At 46.0% G+C, this 17,570-nt stretch overlaps 1 protein-coding gene across 1 annotated transcript in view; it reads right to left on the bottom strand.

Annotated features, from left to right (window-relative positions):
• Positions 1-15,668, bottom strand: part of Clcn1 (chloride channel, voltage-sensitive 1) — a 29,154-nt gene extending 13,486 nt beyond the window's left edge. Inside the window, exons 1-12 of the mRNA XM_013021637.1 lie at positions 15,404-15,668; positions 12,723-12,843; positions 12,119-12,250; positions 11,410-11,538; positions 11,082-11,215; positions 10,025-10,102; positions 8,856-8,934; positions 3,494-3,619; positions 3,076-3,160; positions 2,753-2,854; positions 2,325-2,409; positions 1,998-2,147 (exon numbers count right to left, since the gene is read on the bottom strand). Of these exons, the coding sequence (XP_012877091.1) occupies positions 1,998-2,147; positions 2,325-2,409; positions 2,753-2,854; positions 3,076-3,160; positions 3,494-3,619; positions 8,856-8,934; positions 10,025-10,102; positions 11,082-11,215; positions 11,410-11,538; positions 12,119-12,250; positions 12,723-12,843; positions 15,404-15,583 (1,401 nt within the window). The 5' untranslated portion in view covers positions 15,584-15,668. The remainder of the gene's footprint in view (positions 1-1,997; positions 2,148-2,324; positions 2,410-2,752; positions 2,855-3,075; positions 3,161-3,493; positions 3,620-8,855; positions 8,935-10,024; positions 10,103-11,081; positions 11,216-11,409; positions 11,539-12,118; positions 12,251-12,722; positions 12,844-15,403) is intronic.
• Positions 15,669-17,570: the final 1,902 nt, after the last annotated feature.

Raw genomic sequence — 17,570 nt, 5'->3', positions numbered from 1 at the left:
CACAGATGAACATAATCACCTTTATCCTTTAGTCTGGCTATGGAAAATATTAGGGTATGTTTGTGAGTCTAGTAGCTAGGCAGTGAAATGCTGGAGAACAGTGACACCTAGGCAACACAGGGGTTCGTAGCAACGAATCCTGTAGATTATTAGACCTTCCGCAAGCTGCTAGGCTTCAAATATAGTGCAGGAAATATGTATTTTTTCCTAATGAACTTCTGATGTAAACATTACCAGGAATATTCAATGAGAAATTAATTAAAGCAACATAGAGTTGAGTCCTTTTAGTCTGTTTAGTGGAATCCACATATATAATTAGAAGTCAGGGGAGGTGGGATGAGATAAGGGGAAATATATAGCATTTTATTCTTAAAAAAAGTTTTCAAAATTGACATTTTAATAGTATATACAATCCCAAAGTTACCATATAGCTCAGTCTAGAGGAATATCTAAAATTATAAGAAATCATCTCTGGATAAGAAATTCTAAAATTTGAACTTGATTAGTACTAAATATGGGGTTAGTTATAAACTAAATACTCTTAGTTTGTAAACTAAGAGGAGACAGATACTATAATGAAAGTCCAGAAATTAAATCCCTAACAAGATTATGACTCCTTTTTGACAAAAGTATCAAACATTGTAAAGGAAGAAATAAAAAGGGATGAAATTAATAAATGGAGAATATAAAATATGGAAGCTATAGGTCCAAGGGACCCTTCTCAAGTGGACTAGGAAGAACACAGACAGAGCTTCAAGTAACACACAGCCGAGACCCTGAGAGCATAAGTGTCAGAGTCAACACCTGATATGGGAAGGGCCTGCTATCTCTAATCATACTATGGTAGAGTGTCAGCCTTGAGCCAAAAAGAAGCTCAGGGACAATGCCCAGCCCCTAAGTTCTCAAGTCCCAGGACTGGCCAAAAGAGAAAAGAAAAGAAAAACAAAGGAGGAAACTTTTTAGTAATCATTTTCAATTGCAAGCATAGATTAGTCAAAGATCATTGATGAAAGACTTTGTATTTGGCACATAGTAAGTGCTGAAAAAAACCACTTATTGACTAAATGAACAGAGGAGCTCACTGTACTATAATAAATGATACAAATATAACTTAGTGACTCACATCCAGATAAACTATAAGCTTGTAAATTGTCTTGTAGATAGGTTAATAGGTTATTCAAGTATTTTAAACCATGAAAGTTAAGTGAGGGCAGATATACAGAAAAAATGTTGGATTATTTAGGCAACATGTAGTATTAGCAAAAGGAAAATCACAACAAGATTTTTTTTAAGGTGAAAAGAGTTATAATAGGTATAACACCAGGAATGGAAATTTAGAAAAGAAATGTCTTGATGCAAGGCACTGATTGAGAAGCACATGACCTTTGGTGGGCAGATACGGAAAAAGAAACGATGATCAATTTTTGTGTCTTAGGAAAAAATGTTTTGAGTATGTCAAAATTCATATAACCTCACTACCTAATTGGAGAACAATAAAAGTTTGTAAAAGTTCTATATAATCACTGATAAAATTAATTTCAATATTTTATCTTTTTGGAAAGTCTGGGAGATTACCGACAGAACGGGGAGGTAGAATTCATGAAAATGATAATCAGCTATATGGAGAATGGAGTACCTAATTATCTAATATGTGGGAGGAATTTGGTTAATTAATCTGAGAGTTTTACATAGTTATCTACATTGCTAACCTCAAGTCTAGTCTTTGTTTACTTGGCTGCAGTAATGCCTTAATAAGATAACAAGTGGAGCCATTAGAAGGGTTATTATCTTTATGCCAAACATCATTATGTGGATGTGAATGGCGCAATTACCCCAGTTTTTGGTTCACATTTATAGAGGCACAACTTGTTTAGGTAATGGTTTCCTAGTATTGCTCTTTAGATTGGATGAAGGCCAGATCGAGGTCTACCCTTTCCAAATCTGGGATTCTCAAGTGAAAACAGAAGCCTAGGTGGTTGGAGGTGGGGGAGCGGTACCTTCATGATGAAGAAGAGAAAGATGATGATGACCACGTGGACCTGAGGGTGAATCCACACAGCTGACTGGCCCAGGCTTTGGAGGTCACCTCCATGTTTTACCCAGGTATTGTTGTCAAACAGGGTACTAATGGCTTCTCGGGGCATCAACTATGACAGAAAGAAGCAGAGGGCACGGGTTCTTCAGGGAAATACTATTTCTCAGGCTCACAATCCAGTGTCTTGTGCCTTGTGCTCAGGGAGAGAATCTACCCTTTCTGACTCAGGGTCCTCTTCAACGGGCTGGGTATGACCTGACCCCCACCCTCAGCCTCCCCCAGAGCTGACCTCTCCAGCCATGAATTGACCCATTCCAGGTGGAAAGGTGAGTGAGGCGATGACAAAGGTAACAATCCCAGGATACAGCAGGCGGCTACAAAAGAAACAGAGTTAACCCTTTTTTCCAACCTTGCACACTCTACGGGGAACACCACCAGATGTCAGCAAGCTGTGGTTTCGGGTTGTTCACTAAGCGGTTGCTCACTAGCATCTCAGTTCTTTGTAACAGAGAGATTTTTTTTTTTCACAAAAGAATAAGCGTGACCTGGGAGCTCATGTTGTTTACTCTCCCACCGGCAGTACCCAGTACCAGAACCTCCTGCTGTCTTATCACAGCCTCTAAAGGCATTTAATGTCTAGCACAGAGATAAAAAGGGAGGAACTCGGGGAGAAACCAGAAAGTCAGTGGGCAGGGCAAGGGAAGGGCGGTGACTCACTGCTTAGCGAGAAACTGGCTGAGGGCCTTGTTTTTTCGGACACCAAGCATGACTTGGCGATGAAGATACACGAACACAGCTCCCAGGAATCCACAGCAAATCCTGAGGGTGTAAGTTATAAATCTGGAACTTTATGGACACAAGGCCGTCAACCCTCAGACCCAGTCTCTGCAGGGATAAAAAACACCAGCCTTCCACCTTTGCTTTCTCCCTAGCTTCCACCCAGTTGATGATTTACCCATGTGAACCCCAACTTCCTCCCAGCCCGGGCCCAGTTCCAAGTCCAATGCCACTCCTGGCTCCCAGCACATGACCCCACGCACCCGATGACAGCGAAGGCAGGGAGTTCCTTCAGGTCGAAGGGGAAATCCATCCGGAAGTTGGTTCTAAACAGAGCTGTGATGGTGACTATAGGGCAGAAAGGCAAGAATTACACTGGGAGCGTCACAGAAAGCCAGAGACAGGAATCGGAAGGCACCACTTTCGAGGAGTCTTCTATTCCTTTCTTGAATCCTAATTTCTCCTGCTTAAATCTTGCCTTCTGTGTACTAACTATGCAACAGGTGGTTCTTCCTAGCCCATGACCTTGATCCTTGTCCTCTATCTTTGCAACTCACACAACTTCCAAAATAACACCACCCATTTGTTTCCTAAAGCAACCCCTGAGAGTTTCACCCCCTCCCGCCCCTTCCTTAGCACCCCTATTTCATACCAGCTGCACCTGGGGCCTCCCCCTGTTACCAGCATCCTTGTTCCACACAGCCAGCACACGGAACACAAAGGCACTGAATGTGGCTGCAAAGAATCCTCTCCAGTAGTTCCGAACAGCAAAGTAGGTAGAGGTGACCTCGATGCTAAACAGCACCCCTAGGAGGGCAGGAAAGCAGAGTCAGATGCGGATGGGACTACTGCTGGGACTGGGCAGCTTTCGCTGACACTTGAATGTGGGGGGTACAATGGTGGATTAAAAAAAGAGCTCTTGGTGTTCCACATACCTTCCTGTGCTGTTTTGTTTGGGAGGGTTTTTTTTGTTTGTTTGTTTTTCAGATCAAGGATGTGGGTCAGTGAGAGAGAGAGAGGAGGTGGTAACTAAATGGGTCCTTGATTCCAAAAAATGTAAGGATCAAGTGGTTATGATCTCTCTACCTCTTAGAATCGAGTTCTGAATGGGGTTCATCACAGTGACACCCACAGGGATCTAAAGGCAATTGGAATTTCTGCTAGAAAGTTAAAGGTAGAAAGCTTCTAGAACAGGTGCTCAGCTGGTCTTGCAAAGCTCAGGATTTGCAGACTTGCATTGACACTCCCTTCCAGCCTTTCTATCTCTTCCATTCCCGGGGACAATTTCATAATAAATAAGAAAAATAAGAGGGAACTTATATTCTAAGAAAAGAAAGCAAGAATTTCATTTAAAAAAAAAGCCAGGTGCCAGTGGTTCACATCTATAAACCTAGCTACTCAGGAGGCTGAGATCTGTGGATCACAGTTCAAAGCTAGCCAGGGCTGGAAAGTCTGTGAGACTGACTCCAGTTAACCAACCATAAACTGGAAGGGGAGTTGTGGTTTAAGTAACAGAACACTAGCCTTGAGCAAATAAGCTAAGGGACAGCACCCACCTAGGTCCTAAGTTCAGGCCCTAGCCAAATTGTAGTCTTCCCCAGTACTGTTTTGGAGGGGAAATGCTAGTATCCAAGAGATGCAGAGAAAAAAAAAATCTTTCAATGTACCATGAATTGGGTTGGTTGGGCTTTGATTAGATGCAAAGTAGAAACTGATAATACAATTACATGAAACCTGTCTAAGCCTCATCTTAATCAAGTACATGGAAGAATAATCAGGGAAATACGACATGTAGTAAGATGAATGGCCATGCAATCAACACTAAGAAAAAGAATGTTAACAAGGCAAGAATTTCCCTCCTTCTCTTTCTCCACAGTGAAGAGAAGTCTGTTTGCCCAAGACTGACCACTTGCCTCTCCCCTTCAGGAAGCATCTCACACTCTAGGAATTTTCTTCTCTCTGAAAAATCACACCTCCCAAATTCCTTAGGATCTCTGCTTCTCTTCCCAGGGGATGGCCCACAGGTCATCTGAGTCACGCATACACCAAGGGGCTGGTGGTTTGGTGACTCTCCATCGTGGAGAAAACTGTTGAGTGTTGGCAGGGAATTATTAGCAGTCAACACTTATGTCATCTTCTCTAGTACTCAACCCCCAAACGCCCCCCTTCAGGTAGAGACCACCCATCTCTGTTTTCTTCTTATTTTATGTTTGGAGCAACTTGTCCCTTTCAGATCTTACTATTTGTTTAGAGACTTCTGAGTTCCCCCTAAAACTAGGAGTTTCCAGAAAAGATTCTAGGCTCTTAAATGCCTTTTCTAGGGATGTACAGAACAGGAGAAAAACAGATAGGAAAGAAAGAGAACAGAATGAGGGGATTTCAGAGAAATGCAGGCAAATGACAGGAAACCCGAGGCAGAGATCTACGAGCCACGCTTCCTACACCGCCCTTCAAATCTCACCACCATGGAAGGCAGCTAGCTCAGTACTCGTGAGGAAGTGGAAGGCCGTGGGACCGCTGGAGTAGTCTCTTGCTCCTCTTCTTTGCCAGCAGCAGAAGTAAGGGCAACTTTGATTTGCCTGGATACAACTAGCCAGCGTATGAATATTTTATAAGCATTTATTTATTTATTTGAAATCCTGGGTTAGGTTCTCTTTCCCACGATATAGATCTGGGAGCACTTTCCTTAGCAGCCTGTCTCTGTATGTTCAGGAATGAGAGCTAATTTTAATATTAGCCTGAGCCAAACATAAAATGTGCTGCTGAAAGGGAACACAGACTTTAAAAAGACAAACGGCCTTTGGAACATGGCTCTCCTCTCCCACTCTAGATTGTTTTTTCTGCCTGTTCTGGTGCCTCTGTCCAACCCAGGGTATGGTTCTAAATCTTCTCCTCTTAATGCTCGTACACATACTTTGTCTCTCAACTTCATTTATGCTCCTTGGAGTCACGTGTTACCAATTAGCAAATCTCTATCTTCAGCCCAGTTCCTGGGTTTCAGACTCACCAATCAGAGGCCTACTGGATATCACTTGGCTATGCCACAGGAACTTTAAACGTAATCCACATGAAAATGATCAACTCCCTCAAGATGTTTCACTTCCTGTATTCCCCACCATGGTTACCTAACACTACTATCTGCCCGATTGCCTTTATTGGCAATTTGAGTGTCAACCTCTATCCTTCCTTCCCAGTATCACTCCCACTCACATAAAACCAGTCACCAGGTCACGTTAGTTTTACTGCCTTCGCACTCCCATTCATCGGCCTCTTTTCTATCTCTTCTGCATCTGCGCAGCTCAGTGTCTCTCATTATTTAGCATCATGTCTAGGACAATAGTCTTCCAGTTAATCTTTGATTAATCCTGCTAATCCACAGACCAGTTCTATGCTGCCCACGTGAGCTGAAGGGATTGGATGGGCACACAAAGCTAGCTCTGTCACTTCCTTGTTCAAAATCTTTCAGTGGTTTCACTTCACCCACAGCAGCATTTCCCAAAGTCAGATCCATGTCCCATGAGGCAGTTCTGCAAGAGAAGCTCAGAGGAAAAGTCTACAGCTACCTTTTGGATATTCACAATGCATGTCAGCATGGCAGATGTTCTGATAACCTTTCCGGTCTTCAGTTTTTTTTTTTTTAACTATCTGTTCAATGAAGTATCTTCTAACTGGTTTGACCTTGGAGGTTTTTTTTTTAAAAAGTCTATTAATACCATGAAGAACTGTGTGATCTGAAACACATTTAGCCTAGCCTCAAGAGAAAAACTTACATTCCTGCACATGGCCTAGGAAGACCTTCACAGCTGATCTGTCTAGACTCGTCTCCTATCACCCTTCCAACTGTCTTCCATAGTAGCACATATAACACATACGTACTATAATGACAGCTCTCCAGCTCACTTCTTCTGTCTAGAATACCTTGCCTGTCTTTCTCAGAGACCCCCTACTTGGAAACTACACCTCATGTCAGATGCTGTTTCTTTTGGGAAGCCTCATAGGCTCCCACAGGTGTCCTGGAAAGTCTTCAGCGCTTTGTCTGAGCTGCCATCCAGAAATCTCTCTGGAAAAGAGCATCTGTGCCTCCCCTTTTAACTGTGAAGCACCCTAAGAATGCTGGAGTCTGGCAAAGAGACATTTAACATTTCAGTGCACTGCTGCATGACATTTCTTTTATCAGGTGTTGCCTATATTGTGATTTGATAACCTTACTATTAACTTTTCTTTCAGAATTGTTATATATTTGTAAGAATTAAGTAATACTATTTGCAGACATATTTAGCATTTGCCATTTCATTTTAAACAGCCTGAGCATGTCACCTTAACTTCCAAGTGCTTAACAATTGTGTCAAGAGCAGTGTGTGTGTGTGTGTGTGTGTGTGTATGCATTCATTGGAGATAAGATTCATAGACTTTTCTACCTAGGTTGGCTTTGAACTGTGATCCTCAGATCTCAGTCTCCTGAGTTAGCTACGATTATAAGTATGAGCCACCAGCACTTGGCAAGGGTGATGTTTTATCAGGAACTTTCCAAAGGGCTTTACCTTTCCCATATTCCATGCATGACCAAAAACCTTTCTTGTTCATGTCAGAAATTCTACTTTGGGGAGGAAATGCACATTCTCTTTGCTTTAAAAGAATCTAACCAAACTAAGCCAAACAACAAAATTCTTCCTTCCTAAACAATTCTTCGAATGTTTTGTTTGTTTTTTGCTAGTCCTGGGGTTTCACTCTACCACTAAGCTATATTCCCAGCCCAAATTCTTTGAATTTTTGAGATATATTTTTGAGAATTTTTGAGATATAAAGGTAAATGTGGGTAAACACCTAAGTGTGATCCTTTAACATATGTAGAAATTCAAATGCAATCCCCTCCATTGATAGAGACTAATGACTTTAATGACTCTAGCTGATAACTGAGGGGCAAACCTTATGCCAGTGGATACATCTGCTCCTTATGCTGCATGCCTGGGCAATGTTAGCACATTGTGGCATGATGCATTTTCATTAGCTTTGAACTCTTACCCATACATCACTCCTGAGCCAAGCAGTGTTAGCAACCTAGAAGACTCTTCTATGAACAGACTGATTACACATTCATAATTGAAAAGAAACCTCTAGCAGCTGGTCATTCAGGAAGCATATGCCTTTCCTAAAGTTGTGTTCTTCAATGACCAACTTGGTATTCTTTATATCACCAGTGAATCTGATGGATAATCCATATAATCCTTGCCCTGTTAATCTAGACTGATCTTAATGAATCAACAGGTATAACTGTCTTTCTGTCCATTTGCTAGTTATACATGATTTTTAAAAAATCTGAGCCAGGTGCTGGTGGCTCATGCCTGTAATCCTAGCTACTCAGGAGACTGAGATCTGAGGAATGTGGTTCAAAGCTAGCCCATGCAGAAAACTATGTAAGCCTTTTATCTTGAATAAACTATTCAGAAAAAATTGGAAGTGGCACTGTGGCCGAGAGGTAGAGAGCTTGCCTTGAGCCGAAGAGTGCAGGGACAGCGCCCAAGCCCAGAGTTCAAGCCCCACAACTGACCAAAAAAAAAAGGCCAATACAAACCAAACTCCCATGAAGATTTCTCACCTTAAAGCTCACAATTAATATGAATAAGGTCCACTTAAACTCTTTGTCCACTAATAAAAAACACAACAAAATGTTAAGTTTCCCCTGGAGAAGGAAGCACATAGCATCCCATAATAAGATATAATATGTGCAGGGCAAAAGCATCAATAATTTAAACAGGCTTTAAGTGTGGGAAATATGAAGACTGCCTTGATTCTAATCCTTGGATCTGCAGCTCACGTAAAAACCAGAAATTGTGATCTCTCCTCTATGTGATCTGTCACTCACACAGCTGGGTATAAAAATCAATGTGAAGTGCTTAGACCATGGGCCCGGCACATAGTAAATGCTCATTGACAGTGGCTCTCGTTATAATAAGAAGCTGGTTAATCCTAGCACTTTGTGAGGTTAACAAAAAACGAGCAAGCCAGGCCAAGCAAGTGGACCGATGTAGGAGGGGACACTTGCCTCCAAGTGGCGTTCCGAAACAGCAGCCGACCCCCACAGCACAGCCCACCGTCAGGATGTCAGTGTAATAATATGGCTGCTACTGGGGAGAGACAGACAGAGGGACAGGAGGAAGGAGAAGGGCAGGGGAGAGAGAAATGGCAGGAGAACAGCAGGGAAGGGAGAGGAAGTAGAGTGAGAAGCCTAACTCATAGGAAATCATTGTGATTTGATTGCTTCTCTAACACCCAGGCCTGGAGAAACAGTGAACTCAGCACACAGGAAGTGACCTCAAGGCTCAAGGCCAACAATGGGAGAAAGAAATAAAAGTGAAGTAAATAGATGCTGGACAGGGAAGGTAAATCAGTAAGTGATGAGACAGGAAGTGGAAGTATTCATAATACGAAGTGGTGGTAGCGAAAGAGGTAGGCGAGGAATTCAGGCAGAAAAGTAACAATAGTGCCTGCACAAAACAACAACTGGTCTCAGAAGAGCACACAGCCTTTGGGAAGAACAATCCAGATCCCTGCAGAACAGGGGTGGTGATCTATGGTCACTCCCTGGATGCCCATCCACCAGTCCCTTGGGTAAGTATGGTCCCCTCCACCCTAAACCTATGGCAGCCATCCAACCTCCCTTCCACATTCAGCTCAGGCGACCCAGGTAGGGAGGAAGTGAAACTTGCCTCCAATAGGGGCTGCAAAGCAGCATCCCACGCCCACCGCACAGGCTGGCACCAGGAGGTCAAGCTGCCCAGGCATGGTCTGCAACAGAGAAGCACGCCAGACAAAGGGTGGCAGGGTGGGAGAGGCGGACAGTACTTGGGAAGGCATGGGGGGGGGAGGTTGGCAACTGAGAAGGGACAGAGATAGTTCAGGAAGGAAGGTGGAGGTGACCTGATATAGAGGAGCCAAGTAGACTAGCAGAGTTACACAGGGCAGGCCCCACCCTGGAGAGGAACAGAGCAGGAAGGCAGGACAGGAGGAGGACAGGCATAGGCTAGACAGAGACATTAGGAGGCTGGGGTCAGTGGGCAGGGCATGGAGAACAGGAGCATGGGTTAGTCGATGCCCCTTCAGCACCATGGCCAGCCTGGAGCAGGAGCAGGCAGCCCCCCCAGCTCCCTGTGCACATGAGGTTTGCTGTCCCCGGCCACCAGCCTCTCTTGTACCGCATTGTCCCAGCCTTACCTCGTAGACCCCACAGAACATGGACATGAACTTGCTGAGGACAGCAGCACAGATGCTGGCGATGTGGACGAAAGGGCCCTGGGAGACGGCAGGAAAGGAGGGCTCAGGGTGAGCAGAGTGTCTGGAGCAGAGATTTTGTAGCTTCACTAATCTAGAATTTTCTACTCCGACAGTGGGTTTAGGGGCTTCGTCTCAGAGAAGGGAGTTGGAAAGCCAATGTCTTAACCTTTTCAAACAATGCCCAGAGCTAGTAGGCAAATGAGAGAGAGTGGGGAGAGAAGTGGGTGGAGCAGCCTCTTTGGCAGTTACAGTGATGTGAGATTGAGGTTCCTGGGTGTCGAGGACAAGCGTTCCGGGCAGACGGGATAGCAGAGGCAGAAGTCTGACTAAGGACAAGTTTGGGATGGTTGAGGGATGGGAGACGGGACAGATAAGAGGGGTCAGAATAAGTAGAATGCAAAAGTACAATGTTTTCTACCAGAGGTCAGACAGGACCTATTGCATTTTTAAAAGATGCCTCTGGCTGCTGTCTGGAGTACTGACAGCAGTGGGCAGGAGTGCACGGAAGCGTAGGGTTGCAGGAGATCTGAAGTGTTACCCTGAATGAAACGTGGCTTCTAAGTGTTTTCTCCCATGAGAACAGGAGAATGGACTTCTAAGGCAGAGGTCCCCTGTCCCTCCTCCCCTCTCCCCCACCCCTCCCCTCAAGGAACATCTGGCAATGTCTGGAGGCATTCTGGCTGTCAGAGATGGGGCTGCTACTGGAATTCAGGGCTGATGATCAGAGATACTGGTCACTAGCATCCCACAGTGAATAAGACAACAGCACAGAGCTTGCCAGCCCCAAAGGCTGATTATCCTAAGGTTCTCCAGCTCTGATATTTGTCATTCCACCCCAGGAGGAGGAGTCTTTCAAGGTTTCTCCTCCCTACTGCTCCTCAGGTCACTCTCCGTCTACTTCTGCTCCCAGAGCGCCCTCTAGATTGAGCTCATTTCCTTCTCCCTCCCTCCCTCCCTCTCTCAGCTCACACTTCAGCAAATCCATACCCACACCCACCTCTTTCCCCACAGGGATGCCGCTGCCCAGCCCTGCAGTCAGGGCTACCACCTTGGCCACGAAGGCCTTGAGTGTAAGATATTCTTTCAGAATAACCCCTCGAAGAATTGTCTTCATTTCAGGGATTCCAGAGCCTAAACATGGTTTCAGAAGGATTACATACAGGTTCAAGCTAAAGGTTACATGGGAGATGAACATGCAAATGGGCTTGGGAAGGGTCTAAGAGACCATGGTAGGGAGGGCCGTGGTGACGCCATCCAGGACTGGAGGTAGGGCTGGAGGACAGGAGGAAGTCAGATGGTATGGAGTCTCCTAGTTAAGTTCTCACCAACAGCCTGTGGAGAGATGAGGTGGCAGAAGAGGGCACTGAAGAGGATGAGGACCAGCGGGAAGGTGACCCAAGCCAGGTACTGCAGGGGGATGCTGGGCTGCATCTGGGCATAGGTCCACTTGTAGGCTGCAGGGACATGCACCTGGATCAGTGGAGGAGTGGAGGAGGGGGTGACGGCAATGGCGATCTTACCTCCACTCCCACACCCAGAGTCGGACAGCGTACTGGCCACCTCCTCATGCCCTGGACGTCCGGCCTACCCACCTTCCTAGAGTTCCGACCCCCTAGTATATGGGAGAAGCCTGAGCCACAGTGTGCCTGCAAAGTGCCCGTTCCATCCCCTGACAAAGGCAGCCAGTAGCTGCCTGCAGGTCACAATGAGTGCGAAGCAGAGGCCATGGTGGGACCACCCACCAGGAAGGCCTTCAGTTCTGAAGCTGGGAAGAATCCCTGGGAAACTGGAACAAGCAACTCCAATGGAGGAGCCCCATAGCCTGGGTGGAAGCTGGCGGAAAAGGTGTTGCATCTGGCGCTCAATTATCAATGAGTTTGGTCTTGTCTTGTGGCAGACCTAACCCCTGACCCCTGACCCTGACCTCTCCTCGCCTCATCCCCTGCCCAAACACATCCTGCTGGACACAAGTGGAAACTCAGGAAGAGTCTCTGTGTGGAGAAGGCTGAGGGCAAGGGTCCAGGGAGGACCTACCCTGAAGACTCTTGGCACTGACATAGTCCATGCACCAGCTGACCAGAGCCATCAGGAGGCCCAGGAGCACCAGAAAGATCCAGTCTTCCCCCAACTTCCTTCTCACCACTTGTCCCAGGCGGTGGATACAACCTAGGAAGAGGGAAGGGTGAACAAAGAGAGAAGCAGTTCACCAGTCACTGCTCTGGGAACGTAGCTGAGGAGTGGAAGGGAGGAACTGGGCCTGGACTTCTCTTTGTAACTGTCACTTGCTGCCTAGGTCTTTTCAAAAGAAGGCCCCACACCTCATTTCCCTATGAAGTCATTTCTGAAAAATTTTGTTTCTTGGTATTGGGAAGGACAGAGGGAACGAAGTATAAGGAGGTGGAGGGGTACCTTTGCCTGCATACCTAGAGGACTTGTGCATGTGTGTGTGTGTGTGTGTGTGTGTGTGTGGAGAGAGAGAGAGACAGACAGACAGACAGAGACAGAGACAGAGAGAGACAGAGAGAGAGACAGACAGAGACAGAGAGAGAGGAGGTGCATGTTTAACAGGGGCTCCAAGTTATTCTCTTAATCCCTGTACCTCCTATTCCAGGTTCCTTTATTCCTCAGTCCCCATCACCTTGACATTTAGAATAGTGGTCCTCATCCTTGCTGTCCACGGTAGAACTGGAGCCCATCTTCGTGGGCATCCCCACATTCTGCTCCTTGTTTGAGTATTGCTCTCTGTGATGGCCATAAATCTGAATGGATGAAGAATGGGCACTGTCTTATGGGAGTCAAAAAGAATAGACAGGCATCACATAGACTCAAAGGATAGAGAACGTCACATAGATTCAGAGAAGAGGAAAAGCAGCTGCTCTGGATCCTGAGCATTGATGGCTGTTTTCAAGGTCCTCTGTGGTCATTCTTGCATTCATCGCTCCACTTTCTAGTTACATATCTTTTTCACTCCCCCTCCCTGCATCTATCCATTCCCATTTTGACTCAAGCCCATAATAGTCTTCCTTTAAGGAGGTGAGTTTCTATTCAGATGACACCCTGAGAACGGTGCTCAATGGGCATTTATACCAGGTGAACGTTTTATACATCCCTCACTGCTGTATGTCTGTCTCTACACTTCCCACAGATCTTGCCTGCTGCTCTGCTTCTGTACTTGGGATCCTAACACAGGCAGGGGAAGGACAGAGTGGCCTAACCAGCAGATGGCTTTTATTTTTTAACATATACAGCTTTTATATTCTATCCAGATAGATAACTCTTGGGTTTATCTACTTGGAGGCCCCTGGGTCTTCAACCATCTTATCTTTCAGGGCTTGGAGGCACAAACAGGAGCCAGGCCCGACCAGGCAAGTCAATCTACTTCTTCCTGAATCAAGATGAGGAGAGTGAGGAAGGTGGGTAGCAAGTGTGTCTGTGCAGTGTGCAAGAGTGCTGGCTACTCTGTGTCTGTCTGTCCCTTTCTGCTACACTAAGTTGTCCTCTGGGGCCAGGGTCAGGCCAGGTAATGTTGTGGATTCTGAGTCTGGGTAGATCTGATTTCACAATATGAGCAGAAGAGTTTTACCGCCTTGGTCCTAAAGACACACAAGTAACTGTCCGCTCATGCCTGTTTCCTTTCCTGGGATGAGGTTAGTGACGGAGGACGTAACGTTTCCCTCCAAAACCTGCCTGGGATCCAGAGAGGGAAAATACTACAAGCGAAGGCCAGGTAACTGGGGCTGTCTTGGTATCTGGAGGTTTTCAGGCTGGTAGAGATTAGGAAAGGGCGGGCTTCCCATCAAAAACCTGGTTGGGGGTGGGGTGGGGGTAGGAAACAGTACTAAAGCCAGATGCATCCTGCTTGTCTAGCACTAATCACCACAGCATGGCAGGCTTATACAACAGAAAGGGAAGGAGAAATCAAAACCCCTTGATGTCTCCAAAGTGTATGAAGGATGCAATGCCTGGGAAGCATGGGGCCAGCCTGTGTGGAGGGGAGAGGATGGAAACGAAATAGGTAGCTTCAACAACCTTGAAAAGATACTGATGACTGTTGTGTGTTTAGGGTTCCATTACATCCTTCTATTTTTGTGTAACTGGAGTTTTCCATCATAAAAATTACCCCCCAAAAAACCGTAACAAAGTCCTGTGGAGAGTAGGCGAATTCTACTCCGCAAACTAACTTGCCCTTTCTTTCCTTGGTGAAGCACCAGGCTGCTTCACCAAGTGCCCTCACTGTCACCAGATCGGGCTCTAACTGCTTTGCTTAAGTGGTCATCCCCTCCTTCTCCTCCTCCTCCTGAAATGATACTCTACCCCAATCCCGCAGTGAGAAGTAGCCTGCACCGATGCTTATATTCTGCTTAACAAACCCCTTCCCCTTCTCATGCTGGCTCTATAATTACCAGGGACAGGAAAGGGAGCCTTTGGCTGAGTTCATTTGCACAGCCCACCCTTCTGGTGCACATTTGGACATCTGAAGGACTTCTAAACTCTCATCTTCTGCCTGCCAGCCACTCCATCCTGTGTCTCACTCTGTATTCTTTGCAGTTAGAAGCATATCTACTAATATTTCCCAAAACAATCTCACCTCTGTTTTCCTTGTGTCCATTCCCATTCCCCCCTCTCCTAGATTCCCCAACCCTGGAGGACACCTACCCCTCTCCCCATCTCAGCATCTTTCAGAGTGCTCTGCATCTCACAGAACACATTTTGTTCTTTAAACTTCATGAGCAGGGGACTGACTGAAGGTCTCACACTTCATGCATTCCACCCAAGTGCTCTCCCACTGAGCTACATATCAGGCCCCTAAAAGTCTGGTTACATTTCTCTACTTGACACCCAGTAAATCTTTAACCACTCATGTTACTCAGTCTGTTTTCTCTACTTACCCTCCTATAGAAGGGTGTGTGTGTGTGTGTGTGTGTGTGTGTGTGTGTATGGGGGGGAAGGGAGGCATCACTTGGCAGAAATTCCCATGATGTTTGCATGTGGGTGAAGGCATGGGAGACACCTGTAGCCTTGTCCTACAGAATCACTCTGGGTAGGTTATATAAGCCCAGGTTCTATGTGCATGTGTGGTCCTTCTGGTCCTCACAGGATTCACTTATTCCACTAGTACATACTACATATTATTAGTGCATGTACTTGTAAATGTATTAAGTGATCCCAGACCTTTGAAGGATTTTCACATTGTGAACACATTACCATGTACTTTAAGTAAATGGACAATGTTCCCTCTTCTCACAGATTCTTAACTTACACCAAGCCCTGGCCCCAGTCTCAGTACCTACCCCTCCCCACCCCACCCCCAAACTTTACCTGTGTAGGATGGGCATTGTGCCGGGGGCCCACATCCTTCCGGAGCCGGTGCTGAAGGCCTCCATTCTCTGAAGGCAGACCGTAGCTGGTGCAGTGCTCAAAGGGCACATACTGGTACTGGGGAGCACTACCCCACCAGCTTTGTTCCCCCCCATGCCGCTGGGACAGGGATCGCTCCATGTGGCGCCCCCACAGCCCGGGCCAGGCCTTGGCCTGCCTGCCCCCGTTCTAGCCCCAGTGCAGCTCCTTAAACCTCTGCTCTCGCCTGTCCCCAAGGCGTCTGGGGCAGCATGCCCACCTCCAGCTATTTATAGCTGCCTCTCCATCACATGACCCCCCCACTGCCACATCTGATCTGCTTGGGGTCGAAGCAGGTGTGAGTGCAGTGGGGGGGTGGGGTGGGGGTTGGGAGAACCTGTGGGACAACCCCACAGGGAATTCCCTCTGTGAGCCAGCAGCATTGTCCCCTCCCTAGTCACTAGGAGGCTTCCAGCTCCAGGAAACTGGTCCCTCTATAAATATCTCCCAGATTAGGATGGGAAACTGCTTAGTATGCTCTCCAGGCTGCGTGTGGAGCCCCTCCAAGGCTGCGACCTCAGCCAGAGTATGTAGAAGGCGAAGGGTGCAGTGGTGCTAGATGAAGTCTTTCAAAGATCTGGGGAACTGGACAAGTGTACTCACCTGGGAGATCAGCTGGCGTCGCTCAGCCATCTCTCCCTGTTGGCTTGTGCTCAGTTTGGTATCTTTGCGGGGTTGGTCCTCGTCTCGCCCCTGAACATCTGGTCATCTCCTCCCATCCATTACACCTCATTCTCTCCTCCAGCTCTGCCCTGTGTCTACTGGAGGCTGCTAATAATAACCCTGGGGTCCCAGCCTTATCACCTTCCGGGCGTAGAATGCTCGTGGGAAGCAAGGGTAATAATCTTGGGTTCCAGGATGGCTCCCATTTCCCAGAATCACGTGTGTCAGTGATACTACCAGTTCTGACCTACAGGAGGGACTGAAGGTCCATTTAAATTGTGGTGCCCAAGACATCTTTATTAGGATAGGTTAGATAACAGGGGAGAAGGGAAGTGAACCAGAGGCATAGGGAAGTTGGTGGTGGGAAGGGAAGGAATGTTTCTCACATTGAGTCTGATATCAAAATATGATGAAGTTATCTATTCTTCCCTTTTCTGGTCAATAAATTATTTTTTGTCCAAGGCCAAACTAGTCTATCAGGCATTGCATTTTTTAATTTTATTTTTCCCCATGAATTTTCCTAAGACATTCTTTCCCTTTAAAATCACTATAGAAGTAAAGCTAGACTGAGGAAAAGTGAGGTTTTAGGATCCATCACCGAGTGGATTCAGGAACTGCAGGGTAGGGACACTAAACATGTGCTTCAGTTTTGATGTAAGCTAAATAGAAGTGCCCATAGTAAATGGGGATAGACTCATTGATAGTACCTTTCCTAAGTGCTCAATATCACCAGCATCCAGGGAAATGAAATCAAAACCACAGTGAGGCATCATCTCACACCTGTTAGAATGGCTACTCATTTTTGACCAAGACAAAACACTGTAGAGAATGTAGAAAACTACTGTGGGTGGGAACAGAAATTGGCACAGTCCTGATGGATGACAGGATGGACGATCCCAGCCAAATCAGAACTATAACTACCATATGATTCAACAGTACTATTTGTAGTCATATATCCAGAGAAAAGTAGATCTTAGTCGTTAAGAGGTAAATATACTTCTTTGTTCCTTCCAGCATTATCCAAAATATGAAACAATCTTAGCATCTATCAACAGATGAGTAGATTGTGTATAAGACAATGGACTACTAGTCAGCCACAAATACTATTCAGATAAAAATGAATCTGTCAGGTGTGACGTGGATGAACACAGAAGACACAGGCTATGTAAAATCTGACAGATACATTCAACTACTGCATAATCTCACTTCCATGTGGAATCTACAAAAGGGAAAATCATAGCAGCAGAGAAGGGTGGTTGCTATGGGCTGGGCCAGGAGAGTGGATACTGGATAGACACAGATACTGGACAAAGGGTTCAAGTTTCTGTCATTCAAGATGAGTTAAGTTCTGGAGAGCTGAAGTACAGAATGGTGACTAGTTCTTAAAACTGTATTTAATACCTGAAATTTGCTGAGGGTAGCAAAA

The sequence above is a fragment of the Dipodomys ordii genome, unplaced genomic scaffold, assembly GCF_000151885.1.
Source record: "Dipodomys ordii isolate 6190 unplaced genomic scaffold, Dord_2.0 Scaffold56, whole genome shotgun sequence".
In the NCBI taxonomy this organism is placed as follows: Eukaryota; Metazoa; Chordata; class Mammalia; order Rodentia; family Heteromyidae; genus Dipodomys; species Dipodomys ordii.
Note: the sequence above shows the minus strand (reverse complement) of the source record. Positions and strands in the feature narration are given on the sequence as shown.